Here is a 20,338-nt window from a genome sequence, read left to right on the forward strand (position 1 = left end):
TATTAATCGATATCGCGCCATCGATTTTTCGATAGGATTTGGGCTCAGGAAACAAAGTTCTACTACGCATACCCAAAAAAATAATTTTCGAGCTTGCGAAATTTCATTTTTTTGACTTTTTTTCGACTTTGACTTTTAAGGTTTTTTCATAACCTACTAAAAAAATTTCCATTTGATTGTAAAATTTTCATGTATACCCTGTCCGACCCAAAAAGTCCGCTAAAAAAGTTGTCGATAACAGTTTTTTGAAAAAAAATTTTTTTTTTAACCTTAAAAATCAAAGTGGAAAATTATTTTTTTTGGGTATGCGTAGTGGAAATTTTTTTCCTGAGCCGAAATCCTATCGAAAAATCGATGGCGCGATATCGGTTAACTTTCGTCCATACAAATCGACCCACCCTATTGTGTATACTTATATGGTTTAAAATCGACGCCAAGCTCTTCGTACTCATACTTAGATTTGGTGTTGTTGTTGTTGTATTAACGATAAAAACACTCTCCGAAGGCTTTGGGGTGTGTTATTAATGGTGATGGTCCTTTGCCGAATATAGATCGTGTACGTTCCGGTAACAAAGCATCATTAATCTAATAGCTCGCCCATCTCGGGAACGATTTATATGACCACATTAAACCTTCTTGGCCAACCCGCCCTCCCCACCCCCTAGTTCCATGAGGAACTTGGGGTCGCCAGAGCCTCGGCTGTTAATGAAACAGGATTCGCCACGGATAGGTGAGGTTGACAATAGGGTTCGAGAAGCTATATAATACGCTGGAAACCCCTTGAGAGGGTTCCGTTACACAACCCCTTGAATCAATTCAGTATTTTAGTCGCCTCTTACGACAGGCATACCTACCGCGGGTATATTCTAAGCCCTCTAACCCGCTGGGGGTACTTATATTTGGTCATTTATGTATATAGTACAAAAAAGTTCCCAACAAGGAAGCAGGTCGATCCATAGCCATCAAATTGACGTAAGTGAAAAAAATTTGCAAATTTAAGTTTTTTATAGAAGTCGATAGCGGATCATCATATGCATGAGCTGCCAAGGTTTTAAAGCTCTCCGGTTAGCCCATAAAAAAATAATTAGGCTAATTTGGGCGTAAGTGGGAGTGCATTTCAAAGCGTTTACAGATAGGAAATACTTGTCTTCTATAAAATTTTATTTTTGTCGCTTACGGCAAATTTACGATTACGGTTCGATGTCCTAAACGATGTTGATACGTAACCTCAACCTCCAACTACGTACCGAACTACAACACATTCCATACAAAACTATTAGAGGGAACCATCTTATTCTCTTGTGAACTGCATTGAACTCGATTAGTTCTATAATTGTAATAGGAAGTTTATCGATGTACTGGGTGATAAGAAATATCAGAAAGTACAAGATGCTGTGCACTTTCTCGTGATGAGTCGTAGATTTTGTGGGGATTTAACTTACATATAACTTGCATATATTCGATATGCTCCAACAAACCCGAGTTGTTTAGAATATTTGGTACTCTTATTTCCGATAATCAATCCAAAAAACCCAAACCGGGGCTGCCGAAGGATCTTAGACGTGCTTTAGCGAAAATTTCGAGTTTTCCCCCTTGGCTGCTCCCTTGGTATGCCTACTTCGATGTTGGTTATTCTCACTCAGCTCATCAACCATCACATTTTTTTCGAGTCCCTAAAAATAATCTTACTTTCTCACTTACCAAGTTTTATCAAAGTTCTTTACCAACATGAGTATTCATATACCAGTGATTTTGCCACAGTGACTTAATAAAATTAAAAACCTTGGCGAGATTTACCTCCGAGGAGATTAAGAACGAGTTTCTCTTAAATTTGCGACGTAATTTTTTCAATTTTTCCCACAATGGGCTGGACGAGACCTGCATGTTTTATGTCGACTCCGAACGACAGCTGCAAAGCAGATAAATTTTCCCTGAGAAATTTTTCGTGGCATAAATTCGGAAAATTTGCCAAACCACTGCCGGTGGGCCCCCACGCTTTGAAAAACTCGTTTCTAGTTGAAAAAACTTTTCTCTAAATTATTGATGTTGCTTTGTCTGGGACTTCAAGCCAGGACCTTCGGTATGGTATGCTACCACCACATCACAGTGACGTAATGATTACTGTACGTAGCGACAGCTTCAAAAGAAAACCATTTTTGACTGACTAATTCTAACGTTATTGGTTTCTAGCTGAAAATCATTCTTGGCAATAATGGCAAACCGACCCAATAACAGCCCATAGCAGAAAAAATAACTGTCACAATATATATGAGTTGTTCCGTGATTTGTGTTGCTATATCTGCAAGACGTCGAAGTAAACTACTGTTGAGATATATTCGTATTCTGTTACATTGTCGGCTATGCAAGCGCTCTCGCTTGTAGCTTATGGCGACAATACAAATCACGGATTTATTGATCTAAAAGTCGCAGTTAAGTGTTCTGTTGTGACAAGGACCGCGATTTTGTGATTGAATTGCGACTACTATTATTGTTGAGGGTGATTGTGAACTGCAATTTAGATGCTTTTTAAGGGCCAAGTCACGGATATAAGTCGCTGCGACGGTCACAGTTCCCCCAGCGGGTTAGGGGGCTTAGAATATACCCGCGGCAGGTATGCCAAAAAAATACCAGTATGATACAAGGGTTTGTGTAGCACAACCCTTCAACCCTTTGAAGGGGTTGCCAGCGCAATTTATAGCTTCACAGTCACAGATAAAAAACGAAACTTCATCTCATATCATAATTTTTATTATAAATTATTAAACAAGTAAGGATCGGACTGTCTTCGGCTGTGCCGAAGACTTCATACCTTTCATGAATGGGGCTGAACAACAATCTTATCCCATTCGTAATATCCAATTAATCGGCTGTATAAGATGAGAAATATATAGTGAACAGATGTAACCTAAGCAATTTATAAGAAAAATAAAAAATATGTAGGTATTTCGTGTTGGGATGCAAAGTTTCACGTTTTTCGTGGTCTGCATGAAAAAACTGTGCCCATGAATCACTTATTTCAACAATATATGACGTAAGCGTAAGTATTTGATGAAATTTGAAGCTTCTTAACGGCTAGAAAGGGGGCAGAAATTACAGTTTATATATGTATACCACCGATCTCTATGATTTTTTTCAGACAACAATATATGCTATATACGTAAGCATTTGAAGCTTCTAGCTGTTAAAATGGTGTAGAAATTGCGAAAAGTTTCTTATCTGAACAATCGGTTGTATGGGATATATACTATATGTGCCACCGATCTGTACAATTTTTTCAGTTTACAATGACTGCCCTATACGTAAGAATTCGGTGAAATTTGAAGCCTCTAGCTGTTAAAATGGGGCAGTAATTACGAAAATCTTCTTAGCTGAACAATCGGTTGTAGGGGACATATGCTATATATACGACCGATCTCTTCGAAATTTGAAGGTCCTAGCTGTTAAAATGGGGCAGAAATTACGAAAAGTTTCTTATCTGAAGAATCGGTTGTTAGGGATATATACTATATATACCACCGATCAGTATAATTTTTTCAGACAACAATGACTGCTCTATACGTAAGCATTCGGTGAAATGTGAAGCATCTAGCTGTTAAAATCGGGCAATAATTACGAAAAGCTTCTTATCTGAACAATCGGTTGTGGGGGTTATATACTACATATACGACCGATCTCACTAATTTTTTCAGACATCAATATGTACAATATACGAAAGTATATGGTGAACTTTGAAGCTTGAATCTGATAAATTTAGGAAGATATGACAAAAATCCTCTTTTCTGAAAAATCGGTAGTATGGGGGATATATGCGATAGTGGTCCGATCCGGCCGGTACCGGCAAATGTCTACTAAATATACCCGCTCATCAAATTTTATCAAAATATCTCAAAATTTGAGGGACTAGTTTGCATACAAACAGACAGAAGGACATGACTAAATTAATTCAGCTCTTCATTCTGATCATTTCGGTATGCTTATTGGTGGGTCTATCTATTTTCCTTTAAGGACTTACAATTTTGAGATTCGTGACGAAGTTAATATACCATTCCATTTTCATGAAAGGTATAAAAATAGGTAGGTAGTTTGTGTGAGAAAGCAAAGTTTCACGTGTTTTGTGGTCTGAATGAAATAGCTATGACAATGAATACTTATCTTAACAATATATAACTTAAACGTAATGATTTGATTAAATGTGAAGCTTCTAGCTGTTAAAATGGTGTAGAAATGGCGAAAAGTTTCTTATTGGAACAATTGGTTGTAGGGGATATATGCTATATATACGACTGATCTCATTCATTTTTTCAGACAACAATATGTACAATATACGAAAGAATATGGTGAAGTTTGAAGCTTCAATCTGATTGAATTGAAGAATATATGACAAAAATCCTCTTTTCAAAAAAAATCGGTTGTATGAGGGATATATGCTATAGTGGTCCGATCATGCCGGTTCCGACAGATGTCTAATCGGACACCTAAATATACCCACTCACCCCATTTTATCAAGATATCTAAAAAAATTGAGGAACTAGTTTGCATACAAACAGACAGACGGACAGACGGACATGTCTAAATCAACTCAGCTCTTTGTCCTAATCATTTCGGTATACTTATTGGTGGGGCTATCTATTTTCCGTTAAGGACTTACAATTTTGAGATTCGTGAAAATGTTAATATACCATTTCATTTTCATGAAAGGTATAAAAAACGAAGCTAAAACAAGTAAGGAAGGTTAAGTTCGGGTGTAACCGAACATTACATACTCAGTTGAGAGCTATGGTGACAACATAAGGGAAAATAACCATGTAGGAAAATGAACCGAGGGAAACCCTGTAATGTGTTTGTATGACATGTGTATCAAATGAAAGGCATTAAAGAGTATTTTATGAGGGAGTGGGCCATAGTTCTATAGGTTGACGCCATTTAGGGATATAGCCATAAAGGTGGATCAGGGTTGACTCTTGAATGCGTTTGTACGATATGGGTATCAAATGAAAGGTATTAATGAGTATTTTAAAAGGGCGTGGACCTAAGTTCTATAGATGGACGCCTTTTCGAGATATCGCCGTAAAGATGGACCAGGGGTGACTCTAGAATGCGTTTGTACGATATGGGTATCAAATGAAAGGTGTTAATGAGCATTTTAAAAGGGAGTAATCCTTAGTTCCATAGGTGGACGCCGTTTCGAGATATCGCCATAAAGGTGGACCAGGGGTGACCCTAGAATTTGTTTGCACAATATGGGCATCAAACGAAAGGTGTTAATGAGTATTTTAAAAGGGAGTGAGCCTTAGTTCTATAGGTGGACGCCGTTTCGAGATATCGCCATAAAGGTGGGCCAGGGGTGACCCTAGAATTCGTTTGTGCAATATGGGTATCAAACGAAAGGAGTTAATGAATATTTTAAGAGGGAGTGGGCCTTAGTTCTATAGGTGGACGCATTTTCGAGGTATCGCAATAAAGGTGGACCAGGGGTGACTCTAGACTTTGTTTGTACGATATGGGTATCAAATGAAAGTTGTTAATGAGTATTTTTAAAAGGGAGTGGCCCTTGGTTTTATAGGTGTTCGCCTTTTCGAGATATCGCCATAAAGGTGGACCAGGGGTGACTTTAGAATTTGTTTGTATGATATGGGTATCAAATGAAAGGTGTTAATGATTATTTTAAAAGGGCGTGGGGCTTAGTTCTATAGGTGGACGCCTTTTCGAGATATCGCCATAAAGATGGACGAGGTGTGACTCTAGAATGCGTTTGTACGATATGGGTATTAAATGAAAGGTGTTAATGAGTATTTTAAAAGGGAGTAATCCTTAGTTCCACATGTGGACGCCGTTTCGAGATATCGCCATAAAGGTGGGCCAGGGGTGACTCTAGAATTTGTTTGTGCAATATGGGTATCAAACGAAAGGAGTTAATGAGTATTTTCAGAGGGAGTGGGCCTTTCTAGACCAGGGGTGACTCTAGACTTTGTTTGTACGATATGGGTATCAAATGAAAGGTGTTAATGAGTATTTTTAAAAGGGAGTGGGCCTTCGTTCTATAGGTGTTCGCCTTTTCGAGATATCGCCATAAAGGTGGACCAGGGGTGACTCTAGAATGAGTTTGTACGATATGGGTATCAAATTAAAGGTATTAATGAGAGTTTTAAAAGGGAGTGGTGGTAGTTGTATATGTGAAGGCGTTTTTCAGATATCGACCAAAATGTGGACCAGCGTGACCCAGAACATCATCTGTTGGATACCGCTAATTTATTTATATATATAATACCTGCCAAGATTTTAAGGGTTTTTTATTTCGCCCTGCAGAACTTTTTCATTTTCTTCTACTTAATATGGTAGGTGTCACAACCATTTTATAAAGTTTTTTCTAAAGTTATATTTCGCGTCAATAAAACAATCCAATTACCTTAACATATTTCATCCCTTTTTTCGTATTTGGTATAGAATTATGGCATTTTTTTCATTTCTCGTAATTTTCGATATCGAAAAAGTGGGCGTGGTCATAGTCGGATTTCGTTCATTTTTCATACCAAGATAAAGTGAGTTCAGATAAGTACGTGAACTGAGTTTAGTAAAGATATATCGATTTTTGCTCAAGTTATCGTGTTAACGGCCATGCGGAAGGACAGACGGACGACTGTGTATAAAAACTGGGCGTGACATCAACCGATTTCGCCCATTTTCACAGAAAACAGTTAGCGCCATAAAATCTATGCCCCTACCAAATTTCAAAGGGATTGGTTAATTTTTGTTCGACTTATGGCGTTAAAAGTATCCTAGACAAATTAAATGAAAAAGGGCGGAGCCACGCCCATTTTTAAATTTTCTTTTATTTTTGTATTTTGTTGCACCATATCATTACTGGAGTTGAATCTTGACATAATTTACTTATATACTGTAAAGATATTAAATTTTTTGTTACAATTTTATTTAAAAAAAAATTTTTTTTTAAAAGTGGGCGTGGTCCCTCTCCGATTTTGCTAATTTTTATTAAGCGTACATACAGTAATAAGAGTAACGTTCCTGCCAAATTTCATCATGATATCTCCAACGACTGCCAAATTACAGCTTGCAAAACTTTTAAATTACCTTCTTTTAAAAGTGGGCGGTGCCACGCCCATTGTCCAAAATTTTACTAATTTTCTATTTTGCGTCATAAGTTCAACTCATCTACCAAGTTTCGTCGCTTTATCGGTCTTTTGTAATGAATTATCGCACTTTTTCCGTTTATCGAAATTTTCGATATCGAAAAAGTGGGCGTGGTTATAGTCCGATATCGTTCATTTTAAATAGCGATCTGAGATGAGTGCTCAGGAACCTACATACCAAATTTCATCAAGATACATCAAAATTTACTCAAGTTATCGTGTTAACGGACGGACGGACGGACGGACGGACGGACGGACGGACGGACGGACGGACGGACGGACGGACATGGCTCAATCAAATTTTTTTTCGATCCTGATTATTTTGATATATGGAAGTCTATATCTATCTCGATTCCTTTATATATGTACAACCAACCGTTATCCAATCAAACTTAATATACTCTGTGAGCTCTGCTCAACTGAGTATAAAAATTGCATAAAAAAATATTTACATTATTTCAGCTTATCCCATTTTAATCGTAAGCAACTGTAAGCAAAACATATTATACATACTTATATCACTATCTCTGCAATAGATGCTCAGCTTACTCTCAACGCAAAACCTTATAGAGATAATTTAATATAATATTTTAAAAAGTTGGTTGTTTCAATTGAACAGTCTCGCCGCGATCGTTCATCAACGCGTTTGCCACCAAAAAATAGGAACCGAAATATTTACGCTTATTAATAATTACTGTTAATGATTATTATTGTTTAAGAATTTGACGAGTGTTAGCAACTACAAAGTCCAAATGAATTAATTAGTGAAATTAAAAAACTGTAAAAAGTGATTAATTAACAAAAAAAATTATTTCTTGCCATTTAAAATTAAAATTTAAATAAATCAACAAAAAATTGTTAAAAATATAAAATAGGAAAAACATATAATTCGAATATACAAAAAAAAATATTTTTTTAAAATATACCAAAAGAAAATTGATAAAAAAATATTAAAAAAAAACTTAAGCTATAGAAAAATACCTTAAATATACCAAATATGAATGCCATCGATATTCTATTGGATCGCGTAAGTTTTTTACCATTCAAACGAAACAAGTTTATTCATATTTGTATTTAATATTTACGCACATATGTACATCTACGTGTGAAAAAATAGCAGCCATTTTTTAATATGTAATTAGTTTTTCTTTTATTTTTTTTTATTTTCGTTAAGTTAAAGAAAAATTCAGAACACACCATTAAAAAAAAGAAACAAACAAACATAAATATGTAATACTGAGCCCGAGTTTACAGAGCTTCTCATTCGCAACAAAAAAGAATCTTTACAAAAACAAAATCTACACAACACGCAAATTAATAGAGCCAGAATGTCTCAATTGTGTTGTTAGTGTAGAAATGAGATAAACTGAATTAAGCTAGGAAACAAATACAAGTAGGATAGCCTAGTGGCTAAGGCAACTAGAGTTTCACCGTGTGATTCGCGGTTCGAATCTGGTGAAACCTTTGATAACATTACGAAATTGCCTGATGATGATTACGTGGCGGTTTCCGAAATGGTACCATCGCAATATGCCAGTAAATTTTTCTTTTCTTCTTTTCAGTTTCTCTTAGAAAACCATAATAATTGAATATTCAATTATTATAAGCCGGTGTTAAGCTCATGAATTCTTAATAATCAGTATAAACTGAACACACCATTAAAAAAAAAAAGCAAAAAAGCATAAATTAAAGAAAAATCTATATTAATTGAGTGCGAGGAGTTTCAGATGCTGGCTAATAGAAATAATGCCCGAAAACGCTACCAAAAAATCCGGCATATGACGGACGGTTTCAAGACCGGGGCAGATTCCTACAGGAACCATAATGCCGACCTGGTAACTGTCAAAGTACAAATTTTTTTCAATTAGAAAAAAGTTTTACTAAGCGGCTTCGCCTCCGGAGTGATTTGGCAAACACTCCGATTGTATTTCTGCTAAGACAAGCTTCTTAGTGAAAACTCATCTGCCTTGCAGATGCCGTTCGGAGTCGGCGTAAAACATCTAGGTCCCGTCACGCCGATTTGTAGCAAAAATTTAAAAGGAGCAAGTTGCAAATTGAAAGAACAGCTCTGCCTAAAATTCTCGTCGGATGTATAGCGCGCCTTGTATTTTTTTATTTATAAATGGAAGTAGTGCCCGCGGAATTAACGCCTGAAAAGTGGAAGTTGTACCCGCGGGCCTTATTTTATACACAAAAAGTAAATAATACCCGACCACAAGAGGAAATACAAATTTTCCTGTGCGGCATTTTTTTTACTCGCAGCTGTATACACTTAAGTACATACATAATAGATATATTGTTTACTATTTGTTTATCTATCCACATAGTTTACGTATATCTCGATTAGTATTAAGTATAAAGTGCGTGTGTTTTTGTTTTTTTTTTTGCTAAGTCTAAAATGTTGATAAAACACAGTTTTCTTTATGGCAATGGTGGTATCAACAATTTGCGGTCAAGTCATTGTGAATCTCAATAGCATCCAAAACGTAAAACAAAATGTGTTTGCTGATAAAGTTGTTCACAAATACTATGCATGTTTGTATGCACATTAGACTGGGTCAGCAAAAGAAATTTCTACATATCAAAGCTATCTTCCCCACGAGGAGGAGTTACTATCTTTTCCTATGCCGACAACTGCACGATAATGGTAACACGACTGGTCCTTCAATAGAAAAATTAGCTCCTAAAATAAATAGCTATAACCCCAGTCTTTATGGTATCTTCACCTTGCAACACCTGGTACTATCAACAACCAAATCCACTGTTACTCTGTTTACGACGTGGAAGGCACAGATGTCGCAAATATTGGACGTTCACGACTGTCAGTGGCCCAAAGATCTTAAAGGTAACGTCCGATAACATTCATACCACCAAGGCACATGCCTCCGAAATTGTATCTAAAGTACAAAAAAATAAATAAAATAAATCTAAGGTGCGATAACCACCGGAGAGATTTGGGCCGAGCTTCTCTTCCAACTTGCGTCGCGCTCCTCTTAATTTTTCCTACAAATTGGCGGGACGGGACCCACTATTTATTTAAATATACTCGGAGTGCTTGCCAAACACTGCCGAGGAGCGACCCCGTTTTGAAAAATATTCTTCTAATGGAAAAACCTTGTTTCTAAAATGTTGATGTTGCTTTTGCCGGGGGCGTGAACCCAGGATCCATCACACCACGGCGTCCGTCTAAAGTACAAAGCCGTAACAAAATCCTAAAGTCGCTTTCCGGTAGCACTTAGGTTAAAGATAAAGAAACGGTGCTAACCACGTACAAAGCAATTAACCGCCCGCTAATGTGCTACGAGTCACCAGTTTGGTCGCCTGGTCTTAAAAACACACACAGGAAAAGGCTCCAGGCCATTCAAAATGCTGCACTCAGAACTGCCATGAGATTTCTTCTTATGATCCTGAACAACATCTACATAGTGAGGCTAAAGAGCTCAACATTTATGTTCCTTTAGGAACATAATGGAATGCTGGAAAAACAGTTTTTGCTGAAAAGAGATAAAGAAACATCTCCGTAAGCACTATGATGAGATTCGACACCTGCATACGCAGCTGTTTGATCCAGATAAGTGTAAGAAGGCTCTGTGACGAATCAAGTCAGAATCGGTAAACATCTTTGCTAGATCGCGCCCGGTGAACCCCGTTATCAATATACACTATCTAACCCTTGCAGTCGAAGGAAGCACACTACCGAGGGAGACATGAGACACTCTGACCCAACTTCCTTCTAGATACTGTAACAAGTTAAACTCTTACTTGTCAAGAATCAACGTAATGTATGTCCTGCATGAGATGTGTCCCCACATGACACCAACCATCTCATAAATTGTAATGTGGAATCTACGCTTCTTAGAGCAACATTCCTATGGTCCAACTCTGGTGAAACTGGTAGTTTCCTTGGACTCCCGTTAGAGGGCTTTGATGACAATTTGACAGTGCTCGCAGCTGTTGAATAAGGCGAAGCACTGTTAACATAAAAAGAACAATTCGTTTTCACATCGCTCTTTCCTACTAGGCGGGTTGGAGTCCCTAACAGCATGCCTCTCGTTTCACTGTACTATGACCAAAAATGATTATGTGAAAGAGACAGCAGATCTGAAAAAATATCAAAAATAATTAAAGCGCTTCTTAATACCTAAATTATTACATCAGTTTTTAAAAAGTCCAAAAGCTAAACTTGGCGATTAACCCAGTCTAATGTATGTAAATAGGAAAGAGATTTTGAAACGCCGGCGAAATGGTGAAGAAGTTTAAACGCAGTTTTTGTTCTTAAAGCGCCGTCATATAAGCAGTTGCTTTAATGAACATCTTGAGCTTGAAAAAAAAAAAAACCTTCGCTCACTTTATAAAACAAATATAAATATTATTTGCAAATATGCTGTGTGTCGGCAAAAACTCCTCAACTTGCCGCAATTGTTCTTTTTAACTCAAGTCTGGCTAAGGAAGGTGTATTTTGCCCAACAACAAAAAGTGTGATGGAACCATCGTATCGATCTGCACTTCAATGTTTAGCCCTATAATCCGTTATATCGCTAAAATATTAGAAAGCAGACAATCAATAGCTTGGTGAATACTGGCTTAATCGCAACTCTAACGACTCCCAAATCAAGTCTCGCTGGGATCTGGGGTATTTGTTGAAAACAATTAGAAAAAAAATCACTTTCCACTTATACAGTATGCTTCGGACTATCAACCTGAGTTATATACCATCCTCAGACCCTTGAACTGTGTTGTGTAGAATATTTAACATCTTCAAGGTAGTTGAATTTCTGTTGAGAAGTTTTACGCCAAATCACTGTCGAGGGTAGCCTCGTTTTATAAAGGTTTTCTAAAGTATTTCGGTATAAGTTACAGCAGCACTTGAGTCGCCCTTCAGGTAAGTATCCTAGAAAACTATCTCTATACCATTGCAGCTGCCAAATAACTTGTGGGATTACAAACAGTTAAATTTCCATGGAATAAAAGTTACGTAGTCGAGCTAAGAGACATTTATCTGATTGACTTTGACTTTTATTTTTTAAATACAAAATAGCTATACAAATTTGAAATTTATTTTTATACATCAAAAAATTTCTATTTAAATTTGACTCTTTTTATTTTAAATCCAAAACATATATAATTGAACTTTTTTTTAATTAAAAAATTAGTTAATACGATTTGACTTTATGTTTTAAATCGTTAAACAGTTGTTACAATTCTACTTTTATTCCATCAATAAAAAATATTACTTTTATGATTTGACTTTTTAAATCAATAAATAAGTTGTTTTTTATTTTTATTTAAAACAAGTAAGGAAGGCTAAGTTCGGGTGTAACCGAACATTACATACTCAGCTGAGAGCTTTGGAGACAAAATAAACGAAAACCACCATGTAAGAAAATGAACCTAGGGTAACTCTGGAATGTGTTTGTATGACATGGGTATCAAATGGAAGGTATTAAAGAGTATTTTAAAAGGGAGTGGGCCATAGTTCTATAGGTGGACGACATTTCGGGATATCGCCATAAAGGTGGACCAGGGGTGACTCTAGAACGTATTTGTACGATATGGGTATCAAATGAAAGGTAGTAATGAGTGACCTTAGTTCTATAGGTGGACACTTTTTCAAGATATCGCCATAAAGGTGGACGATATGGGTATCAAATTAAAGGTATTAATGAGAGGTTTAAAAGGGAGTGACCCTTAGTTGTATATGTGAAGGCGTTTTCGAGATATCGACCAAAATGTGGACCAGGGTGACACAGAACACGATCTATCGGGTACCGCTAATTTATTTATATATGTAATACCACGAACAGTATTCCTGCCATAATTCCAAGGGCTTTTGATTTCGCCCTGCAGAACTTTTTCATTTTCTTCTACTTAATATGGTACCCATTTTACAAAGTTTTTTGCAAAGTTATATTTTGGGTCAAAAAACCAATCCAATCGCAATGTTTCACCCCTTTTTTCGTATAGATTTATGGTAATTCTTTCATTTTTTGAAATTTTCGATATCGAAAAAGTGCGTCATAGTCGGATTTTGCCCATTTTTTACACCAATACAAAGTGAGTTCAGATAAGTACGTGAACTGAGTTTAGTAAAGATATATCGATTTTTGCTAAAGTCATTGTGTTAACGGCCGAGCGGAAGGATCGACGGTCGACTGTGTATAAAAACTGGGCTTGGCTTCAACCGATTTCACCCATTTTCAGAGAAAATAGTTATCGTCATAGAAGCTATGCCCTTACCAAATTTCACAAGGATTGTTGAATTTTTGTTCGACTTATGGCATGAAAAGTATTCTAGACAAATTAAATGAAAAAGGGCGGAGCCACGCCCATTTAAAAATTTTCTTTTATTTTTGTTGCAACATATCATTACTGGAGTTTAATCTTGACATAATTTACTTATATACTGTAAAGGTATTAAATTTTTTGTTAAAATTTGACTTTCAAAGTTTTTTTTTTAATTGGGCGTATTCGTCATCAGATTTTGTTAATTTTTATTTAGAACACATATAGTAATAGGAGTAACGATCCTGCCAAATTTCATCATGATATCTTCAACTACTGCCAAATTACAGCTTGCAAAACTTGTAAATTACCTCCTATTAAAAGGGGGCGGTGCCACGCCCATTCTCCATAATTTTACTAATTTTCTATTCTGCGTCCTAAGTTCAACCCACCTGCCAATTTGCATCGCTTTATCCGTCTTTGGTAATGAATTATCGCACTTTTTCGTTTGTTCGAAATTTTTGATATCGAAAAAGTGGGCGTGGTTATAGTCCGATTTCGTTCATTTTAAATAGGGATCTGAGATGAGTGTCCAGGATCTTACATACCAAATTTCATTAAGATACCTCAAAATTTACTCAAGTTATCGTGTTTACGGACGGACGGACATGGCTAAATGCATTTCTTTTTTCGCCCAGATCATTTTCATATATAGAAGTCTATATCTATCTCGATTAGTTTATGCCGTTACGGGGTACCGTTATGCGAACAAAGTTAATATACACTGTGAGCTCTGCTCAGCTAAGTATAAAAATTTAATTTGGCTTGAATTCTTCAAAATGAAAAAAAATTTTTTATTTAAAAAAATAATTATAAAAATTTTACTTCTATTTTGACATTTCAATAATATCTATAAAAAAAATTGTTAGAAAAAGTTTAACTCTATAAATATAAAAATAACCTGTATTTAATTAGCGAAACGTGCTCATACTGCTTTATACAGTTGTTTTTGTTATCGATATTAGAGAAAAATTGCAAATTTTACAAACGGCGATGGTTGCTAGAACATGTTTCTGAATTTCACTTCTTCATCAGCTAGCTTTTCGGGAGCTGAGTACTGAACTCGAAATCTCCAACATTCATACTTTATATTAGTGTAAAGGCAGATGCCTTTAACAGCGGGGCATTCATATGGCTGAGTGGTTAAAGGCATCTGCTCTGACTATAATATTAAGGTTGTGCTAGGGTTCATATGTCTTAACTAAGCTGTCTTATAAAAATTCTTTGAAGGCGTACTTTCAGTCTTCCGTTTGCGCTATACCTTCAAATCTGTTCACTTAAATCTTAATATTCTTTCGTTATACTAATTTAAGGGAGTCGTAAAATATACCAAACATTATGAAACCAATGGAAATGCCGTACAAGTTTTGAGAAACTCTAATATTTATATAAAGCCATCTGTTGAAACATAACTAACAAATGCTAACATTTTCGGCAGTAAGGCCGATCTGAAAAAGTTTCTACAAACACTGAATATTCGTTTAATTCTTTTTTGCTCTGAGTCAGTCATAAGTTCGTATGTAGTATTACGTATGTTTGCACCTAATGGCCAGTGTTGCCATTTTAGCTTTTTTCAAGCTAGATTTAGCTTATTTTTCTCCGTTTAGCTTGAAAAGTTGCGATTTAGCTTTAAGATTTTTTCAGCTTTTTGAGAAATTTTTTAGCTGTTTTTAACTTTTTCAAAATTTTAGAAAATCTAGATAAACAGTTTTATGTAGATTCAATTTTAAGAACATTGAATAAATTTGGGCTAGATTTAAAAAAATTGAGGGGCTATGGAATAGATAATTTTGGCAGTATGGTAGTCAGAAATCGGGCGTAGTACACTGAAAGAAATGGTGCTAGTAAAATCAACAAATCGGTTCTGTTGTTCTTGACTTAACGGAGTTTCGGTGAAATTGATCGAATTATGGTTAATTCGACCGAGTTCTTTGTCAAGCGAACAAATTAGTTTAGTCATTTCAACAGAAGAGAAATTGTCGCTCTTAAGTAACAAAATTCTGTAAATCCTAATCAATCTAACTGATTGTTTTGTTAACACAACTGATCGCACTGGTCATTTCAACAGCGATCAACAGTCAATACATGAGCAAATTTCAAAGAGAATTTTACGCTCACTGGGCTCTCTACTTTGTACTTATGCATGCTGTGTACTATATGTATGCATATATTTACGTACATATGTATATGGCGGCCGCCGTGGTGCGATGGTAGCGTGCTCCGCCTACCACACCGAAGACCCTGGGTTCACACCCCGGGCAAAGCAACATAAAAATTTTATAAATAAGGTTTTTTAATTAGAAGAAAATTTTCCTAAGCGGGGTCGCCCTTCGGCACTGTTCGGCAAGCACTCCGCGTGTATTTCTGCCATGAAAAGATCTCAGTGAAAACTCATCTGCCTTGCAAATGCCGCAACATAGGTACTTTTGTACAAAGCTGTCGCAACAACTTTTTTTTGTTCATTTGACTACTAAAACGGTCAATTACGAATCAACGATTTGTGCGCAGTTGATTCAACATCTTGTTGCGATGGATAAAAATTGACAGAAATTTCGGTTGAATTGACCCGTATTTCAGTTGATTTTACCAGTCTTTTTCTTTCAGTGTAACTTTATTAAGGCAACATCAACCTAATATCATTTTCATTCCGTGTGTTTGCAACGGATTCTATGAAATTGAATTTTTGATTTCAGAAACATTTAACTGGGTTTCTGAGTCCACATGTGCTGCGTAAAACGACGGGCTCGACCCGTTGCAAATCTCATCCACACGAATGGGATAACTCCTTGTTTTTCTGTACTTATGTCAACAGGCGTAATATTTACATATTTGAAAGTTACCGTTGTGTATAAGGCTTATAACTCATATAAAGTAAAACTTACGTAAGGAATTATTATAAGCCATAAGGTAGGATATAACAACTTTATGATATGGCTTATGGACCAACAAAAATAAGGCTTACTTATATAGGGTTTTATTAAAAGAAACTACTTGCTGTAGGACCTTTTATATAAGGCTTGTATATAGCCCACTCAAAATCAGGCTTACATAAGCTGTTATAATAACGAGGTTGAATATGGACTGGTGTACCCTATTATAACCTTGTTATAAGTTTTATTGCACATATAAGGTTGCTTGGACTTATAATAAGACACCATCTGACTTCAAATTCCTTTTTTCATATTCATAATAACCTATTTCAAAACTTTATTTAACCGGGGGTCACTCATCGGCAGTGGTTCGGCCAGCCCAGATAGTGTAATGAAAATATTTCCTTCGAAAATTTATTTGCCAGATATCGTCTGGAGTCTATGTAAAACACATTCCAAAAATCTTGAAAACGAGGTTCGCAGGCTGTGTGGAACGTAGAGTTTACATCTTTCATAGGTTCTTTAAAATGAAAATAGTTTTATTCATTCTTATTTTGCAAATAAAAAACCATTTACCTCAAACATATTACGAAAACTTATAGACTATAGTGGAGTTTTATTTATCATGTATCCCTTTTAAATTAAAACACACTTAGCATCTTATGAAATTTGAGTAAAAATTAATTTAAATTTTTATTCTGTTATGTCTGTTATGAAAAAATTTATAAAATGCTTAGAAAGCTGCCTTAAACTTTTAGATTTTTTCTTAGCGTTTTATTAGCCTTTTATAGCATTTTATTTTTTTCAATCTAGCCTTTTTTCTGAAAATCTCTGGCAACACTGCTAATGACAAACGTGCCCTAAGCTCACCTATTTCGTGTTATCAAATCCAAATATTGGTTTTCCATTTTACTGTGTTTATTTATGTGGTTTTATTTGCCGGCATTTGAATGCCAAAATGTATTGCTAATATATTTGAAATGCTATTAATGCCAATAAGTATTTACATAAGCGCAGACGTGTTTTTATAGCACGCCAATTGTACTTACATGGCGCATTGAAGTAGAACTAATTTTTGTGGTATATAAAAACAATATTTTATTGAAATAAAATTATGGGAACGTATGTATGTATGTGTCATTAAATAGTGAAAGTAAAATATTAATCTGCTTTAGTTGTTAATTAAAATATGGCCAACGGGAGTAGAAAGCGAAGGTTTTTCCTAATTCGCCCTTATGGGAAAGTTTAAGGTGGGTTCGACATGTCGTATGAGTAACTTTTTATCCTCAACAATGATTTTGATTGAGTATTCCAGTATGGATCCGGTTCATTTTTAGCGCCTAATCTGGTTACAATCTATTTTTAACTGTATCCCTTTTTAAATTGAATAAAGGTTAGGTTACTTAATTTTCGTTGCAAATTTTTTTTTTCGGAAGCAAAGTTACTTTACATGCTGTCAAAATATTACATTCTATTACCAATTACCAATTGATTATGTAACTGAATGGTGGCATGACAAACATGAATGCATATTTAAAAATGTATATGCATGTAAATATTTATTAAAATGCCGGTATTTATTGTTGCTATAGAAAAGTATTTAAGGCTGATAGGTTCAATTTAATAAGAACTAGAGCTTACGATTTCTCGAACTTGTTCGAGAAGAGATTTCTCGTGAGATTCTCGACTCGTAAGGCTCGCGAGCTTCTCGACATTGAATTTAATCGATTTATTGGCTGTTTTATATAGAGCTTACGATTTCTTTTGGTGCACAAGCGAAAATTTCCACAAAACCACAACTAAAAAATACCGAAATGTATAGAATACTGTCAATGCAGCGACTGAATTGAAAGTCGAGAAGCTCGGGAGTATTACGAGTATTTCGAGATTCGAAAATCTCGTGAGAATTTAAAGTCGAGAAGCTCGCGAGTATTAGGAGTATTTCGAGATTCGAGAATCTCGCGAGAAGCCATATTCTCGATGTTTCGTTTAAAAAATGAAATATTGTGAACAAAATTATATGCATGTAGTATAATAAAAATGTTTTGAGTTAAATGTTCAAAATTCACAACTTAAAAAAATCAAGTATATAAATACTGTCCATACAGCAATTAAGTTTATGTCGAGAAGCTCGCGAGATTTACGAGTACTTCGAGACACGAGAATCTCGTGAGAAGCCGATTTCTAGATTTCTCAGGTCTCGAAAATCTCGCTTGTGTTCGAGAAGAAATCGTAAGCTCTAATAAGAATGACGTATTAAACCTGGCGTGCTCACCCAATCGAGTGGCTTGCGCTTGCTCTGAGAGGTAGATGACGATTGCTTTTGTAAAAAAGCACCACAGGCAAGGAATTTAACTTTGGTGCTGTAGCCAATGGGAAGAGATTGATTAGTTTCGTCGTGACCAGCAATATGCTATATGTAGTGTCCACCAAGCTACCTGTCTCTCCCCACACTACAATCACATCTGTGCTCTGTCGTACAGCTTAATAAAGCATTTTCTGACGTGTTAAAATGTTTGCTCAGGATATGGGGAATCCGGAAGCGTAATGTAAGAGGGTAGGCTTAGTGTAAAGGATTATTATGCTGTATGGGGCAATGCAGAATGTAGTCACTACAATGTAGTATAGTTGATATGAGCAAAGCATACAGCAAATCAAGACAAGGAAAGGATAGGAAAGGAAGGAATGGGAAGGGTAGGGACGGGAAGGGGAAAGGGGAAGAAAGTTTTGTAATAGAGGTGTTATCGACGACGTTACGAGTTATCGATTTGTTATCGGAGTGTTATCCATTTTCTATCGATTACCAAGTTTATCAGATTTGTTATCGAAAAGTTATAGATTATTTATAGAAAAGTTGTCAATATCTTATCATATGATGATGGAGTTATCGATTTACTATCGAAAATGTATCGACTATTCATCAAAACGTCACCTTTTCTTTATCAAAAAGATGTCGAAGGTAATCGATTTGTTATTTATAGAAAAGTTATCCATTATTTATCGAAAAGTTATCGATGTTTTACAAAATGTATCGATTTTTTATCTAAAAGTTACCTAATCGTCATTGAGTTATCATCGAAAAGAAATCAGAAACAAGATTTGTTATATTTGTTATCGAAAGTTATCGTTATGTTATCAAAAAATTCTCAATTTATTATCGAAAAATTATTCATTATTAACGAAAAGTTATTGATATGTTATCAAAAAGCTATCGATTTGATATCGACAAGCTATCGATTCGTTGTCAATTTGCTATCGAAAAGTTAAAGGGATTCTTATCGAAGCGCTATCAATTTGTGTTTGGCGCGTTATCCATTTGTTAATGGCGACTCGTCGGTTTTAAATAAAACAGATAGCGATAAAAGTTCATAATAAAATCGATGACACCGTCGATGAGAAGCCACTAAGAAACAAATGAAAAGCGATTACTCGGCGATGACAAGCCGATAACGAACCGGTAACTCGACGATCATAATTCACCAGGCGATAGTAAAACAAAAACTTATTGGTATCGGTTGTTACAGATAAGAACCTGACGAAGCTCTTCATAGAAAGTTCGAAAGTATTTGTTTCTGGTAAAGTTAGCTTAAGCTTTAATTCCTGAGTGTGCTCTAGATAATTTAAAAACATAAGTTTTCTAAACGTACAGCTGTATGTTTACACATCGAAGTACCGAGTACTTGGTACCCTCGACGGAATTTATGGAAAATTTTTTAGCACAGTTTTTTTGCTAATAAAGAATCTGATCAGGAATACGCGATACCTGCTCCCAATCGCTTTGTATAATTTGTCATAAAAGCTATATTTTTAATTGAACCGTCTCACACGCTCCAATCAAATCGAATGACAAGCACTGTTGTTCTATATAGCACCCTACGCACATGCCTACATACAGATTAGACCAACTCAAAAAACCACTTTTTCTTCATTTCAAAAGCGGATGAAATAATGCTGTGCAAATTCGACTGGGAATCAGAACAAAACAAATTTTTTTAGAGATTGATCTTTTAGGAAAAATAGTGTTCATCCTTTTTCGAA

General features: G+C 35.6%; 1 protein-coding gene across 2 annotated transcripts in view; it reads left to right on the forward strand.

Moving 5' to 3' along the window:
* The window catches only part of UGP (UDP-glucose pyrophosphorylase), a 65,813-nt gene that overhangs the window by 11,454 nt on the left and 34,021 nt on the right, over window positions 1–20,338 (forward strand). The window contains exon 1 of one of the 2 annotated variants that reach the window (XM_067787597.1): window positions 7,773–8,175. The exons of the other annotated variant lie outside the window; for it this stretch is intronic. Within the exon in view, the coding sequence (XP_067643698.1) occupies window positions 8,146–8,175 (30 nt within the window). The 5' untranslated portion in view covers window positions 7,773–8,145. Of the gene's footprint in view, window positions 1–7,772; window positions 8,176–20,338 lie in introns of those variants that run through there. 2 annotated transcript variants of the gene reach the window in all.

The sequence above is a fragment of the Eurosta solidaginis genome, chromosome 5 (assembly GCF_040869045.1).
Source record: "Eurosta solidaginis isolate ZX-2024a chromosome 5, ASM4086904v1, whole genome shotgun sequence".
Classification (NCBI taxonomy): domain Eukaryota; kingdom Metazoa; phylum Arthropoda; class Insecta; order Diptera; family Tephritidae; genus Eurosta; species Eurosta solidaginis.